General features: G+C 41.3%; 1 protein-coding gene and 1 long non-coding RNA gene across 2 annotated transcripts in view; one reads left to right on the top strand and one right to left on the bottom strand.

The window, feature by feature from the left end:
- The window catches only part of LOC127915003 (uncharacterized), a 14,583-nt gene extending 4,942 nt beyond the window's left edge, over positions 1-9,641 (bottom strand). The window contains exons 1-2 of the long non-coding RNA XR_008089815.1: positions 9,569-9,641; positions 8,795-8,951 (exon numbers count right to left, since the gene is read on the bottom strand). This is a non-coding gene — a long non-coding RNA (uncharacterized LOC127915003). The remainder of the gene's footprint in view (positions 1-8,794; positions 8,952-9,568) is intronic.
- Positions 9,642-10,247: 606 nt separating this feature from the next.
- Positions 10,248-13,183, top strand: LOC118366751 (POU domain, class 3, transcription factor 3-A-like). The gene has a single exon (XM_035749386.2). It carries the CDS (start codon positions 10,865-10,867, stop codon positions 12,152-12,154), a length of 1,290 nt encoding a protein of 429 aa, XP_035605279.1. The 5' UTR covers positions 10,248-10,864; the 3' UTR covers positions 12,155-13,183.
- Positions 13,184-17,443: the final 4,260 nt, after the last annotated feature.

The raw sequence follows: 17,443 nt of genomic DNA, 5'->3' as shown, positions 1-17,443 counted from the left end.
GGTCTACTGGTCAGGGAGGACTCTGGACCCTGGTTATAGTCTATAGGTCTACTGGTCAGGGAGGACTCTGAACCCTGTTTAGAAGCGATAGGTCTCCTGGTCAGGGACGACTCTGGAACCTGGTTAGAGGCTATAGGTCTCCTGGTCAGGGAGGACTCTGGAACCTGGTTAGAGGCTATAGGTCTCCTGGTCAGGGAGGACTCTGGACCCTGGTTAGAGGCTATAGGTCTACTGGTCAGGGAGGCCTCTGGACCCTGGTTAGAGGCTATAGGTCTACTGGTCAGGGAGGACTCTGGACCCTGGTTAGAGGCTATAGGTCTACTGGTCAGGGAGGACTCTGGACCCTGGTTATAGGCTATAGGTCTACTGGTCAGGGAGGACTCTGGACCCTGGTTAGAGGCTATAGGTCTACTGGTCAGGGAGGACTCTGGACCCTGGTTAGAGGCTATAGGTCTACTGGTCAGGGAGGACTCTGGACCCTGGTTAGAGGCTATAGGTCTACTGGTCAGGGAGGACTCTGGTCCCTGGTTATGGGCTATAGGTCTCCTGGTCAGGGATGACTCTGGACCCTGGTTAGAGGCTATAGGTCTACTGGTCAGGGAGGACTCTGGACCCTGGTTATGGGCTATAGGTCTCCTGAAGAGAGAAAACTCCTGGCCCTGTATATGTGTGATGAGAGGGGTACCAAAGGCTATTATAGTGTGTCGGTGGTGTTCGCAGCATGGCTACATTGTGTAATCTAACTAGTGGTAACTAGCAGGTTTAAATAATTTAACAAAGGTCATTAAACCATTATTATTCTGTTTTGTCAACAGCCATTATACCATGATGATGCATGTTGCATCCCTTACAGAAAAAACATTTGTTTGGAAACCTTCACGTGATCACGTTTTCACATTTGTGGTTTCATGTTGTCGCTTGTTGCTTTACACGTTGTAAGAAACCTCCTCTCTACCTAACCAAAGACAGTACAGTGTGAAGATAGGCAGAAATTGCTTCTCCAATAGAAATCCCTGATCACACTTGAACTCATTGCGACGTTGGCTGGCTAAGCTCATGAGCAGAAACACGTCATCGGGTGTAACGGTCGTCTCGCGCCGAACTGCAGGCCGTCAAATCAAAGGCCCTCCATCGATATAAAGTTGTTTTTGACGACAATCAAAACATTTCAGTTTGTCACTTTCAGGAGGTTGGGTGCGATGTTTCAGTTTCTAATACTCAATATTTTGGACAAATACAGCCTACTGTACGCTCTCGTTGGCTGGCCCTCACTTCATACTCATCACCAAACCCACTGGCTCCAGGTCATCTACAAGACCCTGCTAGGTAAAGTCCCCCCTTATCACAGCTCGCTGGTCACCATAGCATCACCCACGCGCTCCAGCAGCTATATCTCTCTGGTCACCCCCAAAACCAATTTTTCCTTTGGCCGCCTCTCCTTCCAGTTCTCTGCTACCAATGACTGGAACGAACTACAAAAATCTCTGAAACTGGAAACACTTTTCTCCCTCACTAGCTTTAAGCACCAACTGTCAGAGCAGCTCACAGATTACTGCACCTGTACATAGCCCATCTATAATTTAGCCCAAACAACTACCTCTCCCCCTACAGTATTTATTTATTTTGCTCCTTTGCACCCCATTATCTCTACTTTGCACATTCTTCCACTGCAAAGCTACCATTCCAGTGTTTTACTTGCTATATTGTATTTACTTCGCCACCATGGCCTTTTTTTTGCCTTTACCTCCCTTATCTCACCTCATTTGCTCACATTGTATATAGACTTATTTTTCTACTGTATTATTGACTGAATATTTGTTTTACTCCATGTGTAACTCTGTGTCGTTGTATGTGTCGAACTGCTTTGCTTGGTCTTGGTCAGGTCGCAATTGTAAATGAGAACTTGTTCTCAACTTGCCTACCTGGTTAAATAAAGGTGTTCTCAATTTGCCTACCTGGTTAAATAAAGGTGTTCTCAACTTGCCTACCTGGTTAAATAAAGGTGTTCTCAACTTGCCTACCTGGTTAAATAAAGGTGTTCTCAATTTGCCTACCTGGTTAAATAAAGGTGTTCTCAATTTGCCTACCTGGTTAAATAAAGGTGTTCTCAACTTGCCTACCTGGTTAAATAAAGGTGTTCTCAATTTGCCTACCTGGTTAAATAAAGGTGTTCTCAATTTGCCTACCTGGTTAAATAAAGGTGTTCTCAACTTGCCTACCTGGTTAAATAAAGGTGTTCTCAACTTGCCTACCTGGTTAAATAAAGGTGTTCTCAACTTGCCTACCTGGTTAAATAAAGGTGTTCTCAACTTGCCTACCTGGTTAAATAAAGGTGTTCTCAACTTGCCTACCTGGTTAAATAAAGGTGTTCTCAACTTGCCTACCTGGTTAAATAAAGGTGTTCTCAACTTGCCTACCTGGTTAAATAAAGGTGTTCTCAACTTGCCTACCTGGTTAAATAAAGGTGTTCTCAACTTGCCTACCTGGTTAAATAAAGGTGTTCTCAACTTGCCTACCTGGTTAAATAAAGATGTTCTCAACTTGCCTACCTGGTTAAATAAAGGTGTTCTCAACTTGCCTACCTGGTTAAATAAAGGTGTTATCAACTTGCCTACCTGGTTAAATAAAGGTGTTCTCAACTTGCCTACCTGGTTAAATAAAGGTGTTCTCAACTTGCCTACCTGGTTAAATAAAGGTGTTCTCAACTTGCCTACCTGGTTAAATAAAGGTGTTCTCAACTTGCCTACCTGGTTAAATAAAGGTGTTCTCAACTTGCCTACCTGGTTAAATAAAGGTGTTCTCAACTTGCCTTCCTGGTTAAATAAAGGTGTTCTCAACTAGCCTACCTGGTTAAATAAAGGTGTTCTCAACTTGCCTACCTGGTTAAATAAAGGTGAAATAAAAAATAAATACACTTAAAAAGGCTGTGAATGTCAATACAATCAAACTGGCAACAAGGACAATGATCACAAATCAGTCAAAACGTGGCTAATAGATTAGTGCATCTATTTATGTGGCTATTTGTTTAGCAAGTTGAAAACACATTATCAACAGATGTATATCAACAGATTTTCATTGGATTTCATGTTGCTAAAATGCTGTCAGATCCACTTTAGACGGTGTCTCAGATCTAGGTTGTGCCTTTAGATTTAGAGAAAATTAATAGCGAAGAAGGTGTCTTCACTTCTCTCATTGATTTCTCAAACCCCTGTCTGGTCTGTAGGGTCTGCTTCCCAAGCGCAAGAGAATCACGATGTTGCATCTCTGGGTTAAGAAACTCTGTGACCTAACCTTCCATCACAGTCGCCTTCGTTCCCCCGCAGTCCCGATAGCGTGATATTTCAATTAAATTAATTTCAATTCAAGGGCCTTTATTGTCATGGGAAACGTGTTAACATTGCCAAAGCAATGTCACCATCTCAGCTGTCCATCAAAGCCCTTTAGCTTCAGCCAATCAGCGTGCCCATATGCACATCTGGACTTGGACCCCTCCCACCCCATGTCAGAGTGTTTTAGTCCGAGGAAGAGGAAAGTTTTGGCCTGGAAGATTGTGCATACATCTAACAAAAAAGTACATTCCTATTGTAACTGAAGATTCTGCATGTGTGTGTGTTAATTATGTGTGGTGGTGATGAAGATGAATACAAGTCTTGGACTGTTCTTGACAGACAGCATGTAGTGAGTCAGAACATCTAGAAACAAGCATTAAGTAAGCCTACATCTACAAGCATTAAGTAGGCCTACATCTACAAGCATTAAGTAGGCCTACATCTACAAGCCTTAAGTAGGCCTACATCTACAAGCATTAAGTAGGCCTACATCTACAAGCATTAAGTAGGCCTACATCTACAAGCATTAAGTAGACCTACATCTACAAGCATTAAGTAGGCCTACATCTACAAGCCTTAAGTAGGCCTACATCTACAAACAAGCATTAAGTAGGGCTACATCTACAAGCATTAAGTAGGCCTACATCTACAAGCATTAAGTAGGCCTACATCTACAAACAAGCATTAAGTAGGCCTACATCTACAAACAATCATTACGTAGGCCTACATCTACAAACATTAAGTGGGACTACATCTCCAAGCATTAAGTAGGCCAACATCTACAAGCATTAAGTAGGCCTACATCTCCGAGCATTAAGTAGGCCTACATATACAAACAAGCATTAAGTAGGCCTACATCTACAAGTATTAAGTAAGCCTACATCTACAAGCATTAAGTAGGCATACATCTACAAGCATTAAGTAGGCCTACATCTACAAGCATTAAGTAGGCCTACATCTACAAGCATTAAGTAGACCTACATCTACAAGCATTAAGTAGGCCTACATCTACAAGCCTTAAGTAGGCCTACATCTACAAACAAGCATTAAGTAGGGCTACATCTACAAGCATTAAGTAGGCCTACATCTACAAGCATTAAGTAGGCCTACATCTACAAACAAGCATTAAGTAGGCCTACATCTACAAACAATCATTACGTAGGCCTACATCTACAAGCATTAAGTAGGACTACATCTCCAAGCATTAAGTAGGCCAACATCTACAAGCATTAAGTAGGCCTACATCTCCGAGCATTAAGTAGGCCTACATATACAAACAAGCATTAAGTAGGCCTACATCTACAAGTATTAAGTAAGCCTACATCTACAAGCATTAAGTAGGCATACATCTACAAGCATTAAGTAGGCCTACATCTACAAGCATTAAGTAGGCCTACATCTACAAACAAGCATTAAGTAGGCATACATCTACAAGCATTAAGTAGGCCTACATCTACATGCATTAAGTAGGCCTACATCTACAAGCATTAAGTAGGTCTACATCTACAAACAAGCATTAAGTAGGTCTACATCTACAAGCATTAAGTAGGGCTACATCTACAAGCATTAAGTAGGCATACATCTACAAGCATTAAGTAGGCATACATCTACAAGCATTAAGTAGGCCTACATCTACAAGCATTAAGTAGGCCTACATCTACAAGCATTAAGTAGGCCTACATCTACAAGCATTAAGTAGGCATACATCTACAAGCATTAAGTAGGCCTACAATTACAAGCATTAAGTAGGCCTACATCGACAAACAAGCAGCCTACATCTCCAAGCATTAAGTAGGCCTGCATCTCCAAGCATTAAGTAGGCCTACATCTACAAGCATTAAGTAGGCCTACATCTACAAGCATTAAGTAGGCCTAAATCTCCAATCATTAAGTAGGCCTACATCTCCAAGCATTAAGTAGGGCTACATTTACAAGCATTAAGTAGGCATACATCTACAAGCTTTAAGTAGGCCTACATCTCCAAGCATTAAGTAGTCCTACGTCTACAAGCATTTAGTAGGCCTACATCTCCAAGCATTAAGTAGTCCTACATCTACAAGCATTTAGTAGGCCTACATAGCGGGTGAGGGCTCAGAAGCAGAACTCTCAGATGAGTTCCAGATAACCGTTTGTACATGTCATCTGTTATCACATTAACTTCACATAACATGTGATCACATGAAAACATGTGCGTTTGGAAGACTTCACATGTGATGACATTTTAAATTAATAGGAAATAGATGCTACTATACATTAGGACAAAGCATATCTACCCCCTCAGAAAAAAGGTTTTCAAAATGGTTTTTCGGCTGTGCCCATAATAGGAGAACTCTTTGAATAACCCTTTTGGGTTCCATGTAAAAACCCTCTGTGGAAAGGGTTCTACATGGAACCAAAATGGTTCTACTTGGGTTCTCCTTTGTGGACAGCCCAAGAACCTTCTAAGGTTCCAGATAGCACCTTTTTTTCTAAGAGTGTACGGTGGAAGTTATGGTAGTATTAAATAAAGGATCCCCGTGCTTCTGAGGGCGGTTTATGATTGCATAAACAATGATAAGATAAAGTGATGTGTGAATGAGGTGAGCGCAGTAAATTACGCGTTCCTTAAGTGTAGTAAAATGTACCCGTTTGCTCGTCGGTAATTAGATAAACAATGTAATGATATCCGGACTTTATGTTTGCATTTCGCTTGGATGATTGACTTTAACCATGGAATGCCTTCCTGTTTGTGATGACGGCCTAATAGTAGCAATAATAAACTTTTCGTGCGGACACTGTAATACGACCAAAAAACATTGTCGTAGTTCTATACTAGCTATAAACACGCAATAAACTCTCTCTCTCTCTCTATATATAGCTTAACTATTAAAATCTAATATTACATAAGCTGACAGTAAATATAACCGTTTTTGTTGCAGCCTAATAAATAAACAATTGTTCTTATTATTAATAATATTAGTATAAATCATTATTGTTATTGTAATCATCAATATTGTTATTTGCTTAACTATTATTTTATTGTTAAATTAGTCTGTTGGTTTGATGTCGTTTTTATAGGGTTGAAATAGCCTACACCTCCATGTTGAAATTGTTCGTTCATTTATTATGTTTATTATTAGTTATTTATTTTGTAAATTATATATATACATAAAAAGCATACCTGCCATGTAATTTGATTAAACGGAATACCGAACATTCCGCCGCCACGTGTAGGCCCAGGTCTAGTCTATAAGGACCCCATCCTGGGTTATGGGGATTTGTGCAATCCAGGTCCATTGAATAGCTCTCGATTGAAAACCAACATTGATGACTTTAAATACTTAGATTTTTGTCTTCTTCCATGCATTGAATTCTCGTGTCGCCTGTGGGTTCCTATTCTGATACTGCTGCGTTTCTCGCGGGTTAAAACTGAATGCCCTCGCGTAGGGAGGGCAGCTCGCCCCATTGATGGGAAGACATACTGAACACCCCTACCCGGTTACCATGGTGATTTGAATAGGAGAAGGGGGAAAAGTGCTCGGTTGTATTGTGCATTGGATTCCGTTTAGCCTACATGCACCATAATTCTGACAGTTTGTCCTGGAATACAATTTAACAGTAAATTAATAGAACACAATACAATACAATACAATACAATACAATACAATAGAACAGATGGCAGTTTTTTTCAAGTTTAAGGCCTAACTTGAGTGCACAAATCGAATTTATGCAAGGCTCTGGCATGCAAGGGTACACTCTTACAAAAATGGGTTATTTGGGGTTCTATATAGAACCCTTTGGTTCTTTGGAGGAGAACGGGTTCTGCAGTGGCTTCAGAAAGTATCCACACCCCGTGACTTCCACAATTTGTTGTGTTACAAAGTGGGATTAAAATTGATTGAATTTTGTGTTTGTTTACTATCTACACAAAATACTCTGTAATGTCAAAGTGGAAGAAAAAATTCCAACATTGTATTTGAAATAAAACACCAATATATCTTGATTATATAAGTATTCAACCCCCTGAGTCAATAGGCTACATGTTATAATCACCTTTGGCAACGATTACAGCTATGAGTCTTTCTGGGTAAGTCTATAAGAGCTTTGCACACCTGGATTGTACAATATTTGTACATTATTCTTACAAAAAAAAATATTTAACCTCCGTCAAGTTGGTTGTTGATCATTGCTAGACAGCCATTTTCAAGTCTTGCCATACATTTTAAATCCGATTTAAGTCAAAACTGTAACTAGGCCACTCAGGAACATTCAATGTCGTCTTGGTAAGCCACAGTGTATATTTGGCCTTGTGTTTGGGGTAATATTCCTGTTGAATGGTGAATTTGTTTCCCAGTGTCTGATGGAAAGTAGACTGAACCAAGTTTTCCTCTAGGATTTTTCTTGTGCTAAGCTCTATTACGTTTCATTTTATCCTAAAAAACTCCATAGTCCTTACTGATGACAAGCATACCCATAACATGATGCAGCCACCACCCTACTAGAAAATATGAAGAGTGGTACTCAGTGATGTGTTGTGTTGGATTTGCCCCAAACATAACGCTTTGTATTCAGGACAAAAAGTTAATATATTTGTCACATTTTTTGCAGTATTACTTTATTGCCTTATTGCAAACAGTATGCATGTTTTGGAATAACTATTTTTATTCTGTACAGGCTTCCTTATTTTCACTCTGTCATTTATGTTAGTATTGTGGAGTAACTGTGATGTTGTTGATCCATCCTCAGTTTTCTCCTATCACAGCCATTAAACTCTGTAACCATTTTAAAAATCACCATTGGCCTCATGGTGAAATCCCGGACCTGTTTCCTTCCTCTCCGGCAACTGAGTTATGAAGGGCGCCTGTATCTTATGAAGGGTGCCTGTGACTGGGTGTATTGATACACAATTCAAAGTATAATTACTAACTGCACCATGCTCAAAGGGATATTCAATGTCTGCTCCTGAACTTATTTAGGCTTGTGTTATTAGAATTTGAGCTTGTTTGTTAACTTGCCTAGCTAGCTAAACAGAAAAAGATAGGCAACTTTAATTTGGCAATTTTACCAGCTAACCCTTTCAAATAAACATTTTTTTTATTATTGGATATGCCGAATACAGCTACAGACCCAACCTGACATTGACAATTAGCTAATTGTTCATTTTATTTCAGTATAACTGTGGAGTCAATTAAGGGGACTATGTTTCATGAAGCCATTAGAAGGCTGTTGCTGACAGAGGAAGTAGTCTACTGTATACATTTATAATAAATATTGGTGATTCAATAGCCTAGTTAATCATTACATGACTTTTAACACACTATCTATGTTTTACTCAGACTGGCAGTAACTCTGAACTATCAGAGGCAGAGGATTTATTTTTCGGCTGCTGCTGACGACAACTGCAAGTAAGTTGTTTTTCTACATCATAATAATTAGGCTATGTGTCTGCATAGCGCCTTGTCTTCATTTTTTGAAGATTAACTCACGTATATTTCTGAAGATTAACTCATATTGTTGCTCTTTTTTTCTCTCTGGAACCCAAACTGTAGTGGCAGTATGTAGTCCAGCAGCAAAGGATTTGGACCATTGGCAGGAGTTGGACCTGTGGATGAAAGGCGGCCGGTTCGAATCCCGGGCCAGGCGCTAGAAGAAAAAAAATGGGCGAAATTGATCTGACAAATGGAGGGCTGCTGGGTTCACATCCTCAAAACATTCCTCTGTCGTTGGCCCCGTATGGCACCATGCAGGGTTCTATATGGAAACATTCCTCTGTCGTTGGCCCCGTATGGCACCATGCAGGGTTCTATATGGAAACATTTTGGTTCAGTGAAGAACCTCTAGAGTTCTGAAAAAAGAACCCTGTAAAATAGAACCCTTTTGGTTCTATAAGGAACCTTTTTTTCTAAAAGTGTATCCTTATAGCCTATGAAGGCTACACACAAATGTTCACTTTTTCTTTCTCCTCCCCCAACATTTTTGAATCAGATCCAAGAGAAATGTTCCGGGAAGGAAAACTTCAGTTTTGGCTGCAAATGTATTAGCCTGCACCTGGTTGGGTGCAATTTCTCTTCTTTCAATCCAAAGAAAGCTCCCTGTGTTGAGAGTTTCGGTTTCTAAGACTGGGAAAATCTTGTGGCTAGAAATATTAGAAAGGTTATGATTTAGCTTACCGTCACTCGCACACACTCTGGAAACATACTATTAAAATAACATTTCTCCCGGAGATTGAAAAAACTAAAGGACTCTACATGCTGGCTTACCTCGATCCTGTGTAAAGGTAAATATTGCACCCTCACCCGCACTCGCCCGTGCGTCACGCCCAGTGGGTCCTGCTTCAGTAGAAAAAAGAGAGGGCATTAAGATGCAAGTGGCGTACAGAACCCCTGGGTGTGTATCCAGACCCGACCTTATACCCTTGACACAGCCCCCTCCGCTCTGCGCTATTAGACAGAGGAGGAACAACATAGATCTGTTGCGCTGTTTGGGCCTGACATGAGATCCCTGACTGGCGAGAATGGCAAGAGTCTGTGTTTCCCTCCATTCCCCAAAGGACTGCACAATTTGGCCTTGTTTGCATGGGGCTTCTGTCTCCCCGTTAGAATGGAGAGTTTCTCTTCAATCCCCATGATATTGGGGTCATTTCATTTTATTGTTTCTAAATGCTACAATACTAACATCATTAGGTAAATATAACGTTAAATATTAATAATAATGTAGGGTACGCTATGATAGCCTAATTGCAATGTCAATATTATATATTAGCCTATATTATCATCTAATCAATGAGTCTGTAATTCTTTTCTTCAGAAAAGGGAACCTTACCGAGAGCACCCGAGGCAGCACAGCTCCCAAGACGTGTCAACCCCTCTTTGTGTATCGTCCAATCAACAGGAGTCCTGCTCTCTACTTCCGCTGGTAATTGGGGGAAGATGGGAAAGGCGTGCGCACGCATGGCACAGGGTAAACACTCGCTTCCAGAGAGGAACGGGTAGAAGTGTCAGATGGAAGGAGAAAAAGAGTGAAGGAAGAAAATAGATCAAATCATTTATGTAGACCGTTGTGTCATTTGGAATTGTGTAGCTTCCAACACTTCAGATTCGAAGAGCAGAAGAGGAGAAGAGGAGAAGAGTGGTGTTTTTCCGAAAAGACTCCTTCGATAAGGATCCTAGAAGAGAGCGTCCTTTTGTGGGAGTTTACTGAATATATACGTCCAGCAGAAAACAAAAACTTTTCATATTTTAATTCTTAAAAATAAAATAAAAATCCTACGGAATGCATAAAGATAATTTTCTATTCACCAATCGCTGCCTTTAAACTGGTGGAACGTGAATACATTTTCATAGGCCTACTAATAGATAAACAAAACATCAACTTTCATTTGCATTTTTCTTAATCTTTTCGATGGATTAGTTGGCATTTTTTATCTCCATTTTATGGCATAGTATAACATTCAACACGCTTTCTCAAACATTTAAAACATTTTATTGGATTAGAGCACTTTGTTTGAGAAGATAAATTGATCCAACGAGGGAAGAGGGAGATCAATCACAGGCTTTATGGTTTGGGGAATGGCAACAGCCACCTCCAGTCCATACCTGGCCAGCAATAGGATCCTGTCGACCGGCTCCATCGTGCACTCAGACCGGGGGGTCGGTGACATGCAACCGGGGAGCACCGCTGTCACCTCGGTGTCGGGCGGATACAGAGGGGACTCTTCGGTGAAGATGGTGCAGAGTGACTTTATGCAGGGCGCTATTGCGACGAGCAACGGGGGACACATGTTAAACCATGCCCACCAGTGGGTGACATCCCTGCCACACGCCGCCGCTGCAGCAGCCGCAGTGGCAGCTGCCGAAGCCGGTTCTCCCTGGTCTCCCGGGCCGGTGGGAATGACAGACAGCCCGCAGCTGCAGGACGTGAAGAGAAACTCCGGCAGAGAAGACCTGCACTCGGGCTCCGCTCTACACCACAGGTCTTCGCATCTGGGATCCCACCAGGCACACCCAGGAGCCTGGGGAGGCACCTCAGCCGCTCACATATCCAGCATCTCCGAAGCACAGCAGCAACAGTCGCTGATTTACTCCCAGCCCGGGGGGTTCACGGTTAACGGGATGCTCAGCTCACCGGGTAGTAGAAGCCTAATGCACCCGGCGATGGTGAGGGGGGAATCCCCTGATCTCGACCACGGCAGCCACCATCATCACCATCACCATCACCACCACCAGCATCCACATCATCCGCAGCACCACGTCGGGGTGAGCCATGACGCTCAGTCCGACGAGGATACGCCAACCTCGGACGACCTGGAGCACTTCGCCAAACAGTTCAAACAGCGCAGGATCAAACTGGGCTTTACACAAGCGGACGTGGGATTGGCGCTGGGCACCCTGTACGGAAACGTCTTCTCACAGACCACGATATGCAGGTTCGAGGCCCTGCAGCTGAGCTTCAAGAACATGTGCAAGTTGAAGCCGCTGCTCAACAAATGGCTGGAGGAAGCTGACTCGACCACCGGTAGCCCCACCAGCATCGATAAGATCGCGGCGCAGGGCAGGAAGAGGAAAAAGCGCACGTCCATCGAGGTGAGCGTCAAAGGAGCTTTGGAGAGCCACTTTCTCAAAAGCCCCAAACCAGCAGCCCAGGAGATCACCTCTCTGGCGGACAGTCTGCAGCTGGAGAAGGAGGTGGTCCGGGTCTGGTTCTGCAACCGCAGGCAGAAGGAGAAGAGGATGACGCCGCCGGGGCTGCCACACAGCCCGGAGGACGAGTACTCTCAGGTCGACCACATGAGCGCAGGCACACCGTCACCTTCCATGGACTGCAAGAGAATGTTCAGCGATACGTGAGAAATAAATAGAACACAGAACAATAATATTTTGGAGGGCTGAAATAAGACACTGTCAGGGCTGAGAAAATACTAGCAAGATACATGATATTTTACGTGTGCCAAGCGGGAACAGTTACGTTTAGGCCTACATGAAACAATGAAACAACACACAAATCTTACCCATCCACATTACTCCATCCTGACCAACGGTATTTTCTCTTAGGAAAGTTAGAAATGAAAACATGCGATATTCGGCACCACATTGTCGAATGGACAATCTGAATCCGTTTTTAGCCTGTTATATATTACAATAAAGTGTGTGTGCGTGTGTGTGTTTCACAAACTATATCTTTCCCTTTTATTTTATTTTGAACCAAAATGATTGTTTCAGTTCCCCAGCCCATCTTTGGCCCCATGTGAAAGACAACGATACGCTTTAACATCTCCCCATGATCGCCCTTGTTATTTTGTAATATTTCATATTGTGTGGGCCTATCTTAGAACAAACTAAATCAACGACACTTTTTTTGCAGCACTAATTGTTATTGGAAATGTTCCCTTCTGCAGTTGAAGGGGGTCACATTACAAAAGCGTCTGCTAAATGGCATATATTATTATTATATTATTATTATTATTCCCACTTATATGCTTTTGTTTTGTTTTGTTTTTACAAACAAGTTATGATAGAATATTTTTAAGAATCTGAATCTTTTTCACCATGCTGACCTTCTGTTCTAATGCTACCATATAATTAATGTACTATAATGAGCAATACTTTATTTACCCTCAACTTTGCATTATGTGGTATTGCTAACTTAACCGTTTTATTCAAGTTTGTTATGATTGACTGTTATTGCAGTGATGATGATAGGCCTATGCCTGCCTACATGTTACGTTCAAAGGAGCACGACTTCCCAAACGCTGACGTCATTGTTGTTTGTTATAGCCTTGTATACTTCTATGTGATGATTTTGACAGTAGCCTAATATATTTTAAGTGGTTATTTCATGAAGGATTATTGAGAACAATAAATTTGTCATAACGGATACCATTGTGTTTTCAATGTCAGCACACCAAAAGTACTATAGGCCAACTTTGAAGATCTGATGTGCAAAACATTCGACAAAGGCCTAATCGAGACCCTGTCTTGTAGGGCGGGCGGTGCTGCTCATCCTGACCTACTGATGTGAGAAGAAAACTTTCCACCCAACATACCAACCTAAAAGAGTTCAACTTCATTGAATGAATCCACTATAGGATATACATGCAGGGGAGCGCAAAAAGGACATTTATGAAAAAAAGACAAACTTTGGAGTGTGTTTTGGTCTAATAGCCTAGTGAAATTATGTTAGTGTATTCCTGCTTTTCAGGATATGCTCTTTTAATGCAATGTACTGTAAATGCAGTCTACATTTGATTATTTGTGTAACGTTTTTCTTAGAACTAATGATGCGTTCGTTTTTATTTACGACGTTGTTGATCTGTTTTGTGTTTAATGACTAGGCCTATTCATCCGACTATAGTTGTTGCTGACCAAAACGAAACACAAACAATAGGACAAATTGTCTGTTGTCTTTATTTGTCCTGTCAGTTGTGTAAAGAAACACCCGAATAGCGGCCTGAAAAAAATCTTGAGGTATAGGACAAACCAGGTCTAATTGCTTTTGGTCACATTGCTATGCCTATAGGCTGTTACAGGCCTATTGAATTAACCATAATGCTAGCTATGGTGCCCGTGGACTGTTTGGGATCTCTGTAAATATACGATTTGGACTAGTTTTGAGAAGTTCAAACTTGTTTCTTGGCGTGGGACAAAACACACCATCCACCTGTGAAAGATTCACATTTCGCGGATGATCATACCACAGCGGGTATATATATATATTTACCATTATTTAACTAGGCAAGTCAGTTAAGAACACATTCTTATTTTCAATGACGGCCTAGGAACGGTGGGTTAACTGCCTGTTCAGGGGCAAAACGACAGCTTTTTACCTTGTCAGCTCGGTGATTCGATCGGTTACAAGTTCAACACGCTAACCACTCTAGGCCGTCCCAAAGTTGCTAAGCAGCTCACTTAAAACCTTGGTAAAAAGAATCCACTTCACTATCTTCCTCATTGAATTAAAACTGGCATGTTAGACGTTTATAATTGGCCTACTTATTTGAGTAGGTTTACACGCTGCCATGAGACATGGAAAAGTGCTTATTTTAGGCCTAGGCCTATTCCAGAATAGAACAAGATAATCTAGATCAGAAAAAAATTAATAGAATAGCAATTTGCATAAACATAATTTAAAGATTATATATATACAGTACTAGTCAAAAGTTTGGACACACCTACACATTCCAGGGTTTTTCTTTATTTTTACTATTTTCGACAATGTAGAATTGTAGTGAAGAAATCAAAATGATGAAATAACACATATGGAATAATGTAGTAACCAGAAAAGTGTTAAATAAATTCGATTTTAGAGTTTAGATTATTCAAAGTAGCCACCAATGTCTTGATGACGGCTTTGTACACTCTCATTCTCTCAAATCAAATCAGTTGTTTTTGGTCACAAACACATATTCAGCAGATGTTATTACGGATATAGCGAAATGCTTGCGTTCCAAGCTCCAACAGTGCAGCAGTATCTAAAAACAATTCACAACAATACACATTAATATTAAAGTAAAATATTGGAATTCAGAAATATATACAATTACATGGAGTAATGTTGGAGTGGCATTGCCTAAAATACAGTAGAATGGAATACAGTATATACATATGAGATGAGTAAAGCAGTATGAAAACATTATTTAAACATTATTCAAGTGACTGGTGGTCCATTATTAAAGGGGACAGTGATTCCAAATCTATGTATATACAGTTGAAGTCGGATGTTTACATACACCTTAGTCAAATACATTTAAACTCAGTTTTTCACAATTCCTGACATTTAATCCAAGTAGAAATTCCCTGTTTTAGGTCAGTTAGGACCAGCATTTATTTAAAAAAATGTGAAATGTCAGAATAATAGTAAAGAGAATGATTTATTTCAGCTTTTATTTCTTTCATCACATTCCCAGTGGTTCAGAAGTTTACATACACTCAGTTAGTATTTGGTAGCATTGACTTTAAATTGGGTCGAAGGTTTCGTGTAGCCTTCCACCAGCTTCCCACAATAAGTTGGGTGAATTTTGGCCCATTCCTCCTGACAGAGCTGGTGTAACTGAGTCAGGTTTGCAGGCCTCCTTGCTCGTACACACCTTTTCAGTTCTACCCACAAATCTTCGATAGGATTGAGGTCAGGGCTTTGTGATTGCCACTCCAATACCTTGACTTTGTTGTCCTTAAGCCATTTTGTCACAACTTTTGAAGTATGCTTCGGGTCATTGTCCATCTGGAAGACTCATCTGTGACCAAGCTTTAACTTCCTGACTGAAGTTTTGAGATTTAGCTTCAATATATCCACATAATTTTCTGTTCTCATGATGCCATCTATTTTGTGAAGTGCACCAGTCCCTCCTGCAGCAAAACACCCCCACAACATGATGCTGCCACCCCCGTGCTTCACGGCTGTGATGGTTTTCTTCAGCTTGCAGACCTCCAAACACAACAATGGTCATTATGGCCAAACAGTTCTATTTTTGTTTCATCAGAACAGAGGAAATTTATCCAAAAAGTACGATCTTTGTCCCAAACCGTAGTCTGGCTTTTTTTATGGCGGTTTTGGAGCAGTGGCTTCTTCCTTGCTGAGCGGCCTTTCAGGTTGTGTCGATCGATATAGGACTCGTTTTACTGTGGATGTAGATACTTTTGTACCTATTTCCTCCAGCATCTTCAAAGGGTCCTTTGCTGTTGTTCTGGGATTGATTTTCACTTTTTGCACCAAAGTACGGTAATCTCTTGGAGACAGAACACGTCTCCTTCCTGAGTGGTATTGCAGCTGCATGGTCACATGGTGTTTATTCATGTGTACTATCGTTTGTACAGATGACCGTGGTACCTTCAGGTGTTTAGAAATAGCTCCCAAGAATGAACCATACTTGTGGAGGTCTACATTGTTTTTCTGAAGTCTTGGCTGATTTCTTTTGATTTTTCCATGATGTCAAGCAAAGAGGCACTGAGTTTGAAGGTAGGCCTTGAAATACATCCACAGGTACACCTCCAATTTACTCAAATGATGTCAATTAGCCTATCAGAAGCTTATAAAGCCATGACATAATTTTCTGGAATTTTCCAAGCTGTTTAAAGGCACAGTCAATTTACTGTATATAAACTTCTGACCCACTGGAATTGTGATACAGTGAATTATAAGTGAAATAATCTGTCTGTAAACATTTGTTGGAACAATTACTTGTGTCATGCACAAAGTAGATGTCCTAACCAACTTGCCAAACCTATAGTTTGTTAACAAGAAATTTGTGGAGTGGTTGAAAAGCAAGTTTTAATGACTCCAACCTAAGTGTATGTAAACTTACGACTTCAACTGTACATGTAGGGCAACAGCCTCTTAAGGTGCAGAGTTGGTAACCTCAGGTAGGCCATTTAACAGTCTGATGACCTTAAGATAGAAGCTGTTTATCAGTCCCAGCTCTGATGCACCTGTACTGACCACACCTCCTGGATGATAGCAGGTTGAACAGGCTGTGGCTCAGGTGGTTGATGTCCTTTTTGGCCTTCCTGTGACATCAGGTGCTGTAGATGTCCTGAAGAGCAATTAGCTTGCCCATAGTAATGCATTGGGTAGACCACACCACCCTCAGGAGAGCCCTGCGTTTCTGGGCAGTGAAGCTTTATTTAAACTTTATTTAACTAGGAAAGTCAGTTAAGAACAAATTCTTATTTTCAATGACAGTGTAGGAACAGTGGGTTAACTGCCTTGTTCAGGGGTAAATCAACATATGTTTACCTTGTCAGCTCGGGGATTTAATCTTACAACCTTTTGGATACTAGTCCAACACTCTAACCACTAGGCTACTTGCCACCCCAACATAGCAAGTGGTGATACAGCCTGACAGGATGCTCTCAATTGTGCTTCTGTAAAAGTTTGGGTTTAGGTGCCAAGACACATTTCTTCAGCCTCGTGAGGTTGAAGAGGTGCTGTTACACCTTCTTCACCGCACTGTCTGTGTGGGTGGACTCTTTCAGATCGTCAGTGATGTGTACGCAGAGGAGCTTGTAGCTTTCCACTGCGGTCCCGTCGATGTGGAGAGGGCCGTGCTCCCTCTGCTGTTCCCTAAAGTATACGATCAGCTCCTTTGATGTTGAGTGAGAGGTTATTTTCCTGGCACAACTCTCCCAGGGCCCTCACCTCCC

Source organism: Oncorhynchus keta, chromosome 34, assembly GCF_023373465.1.
Source record: "Oncorhynchus keta strain PuntledgeMale-10-30-2019 chromosome 34, Oket_V2, whole genome shotgun sequence".
Lineage (NCBI taxonomy): Eukaryota > Metazoa > Chordata > Actinopteri > Salmoniformes > Salmonidae > Oncorhynchus > Oncorhynchus keta.
The sequence above is the reverse complement of the archived record's forward strand: the minus strand, read 5'-3'. Positions and strand labels throughout refer to the sequence as shown.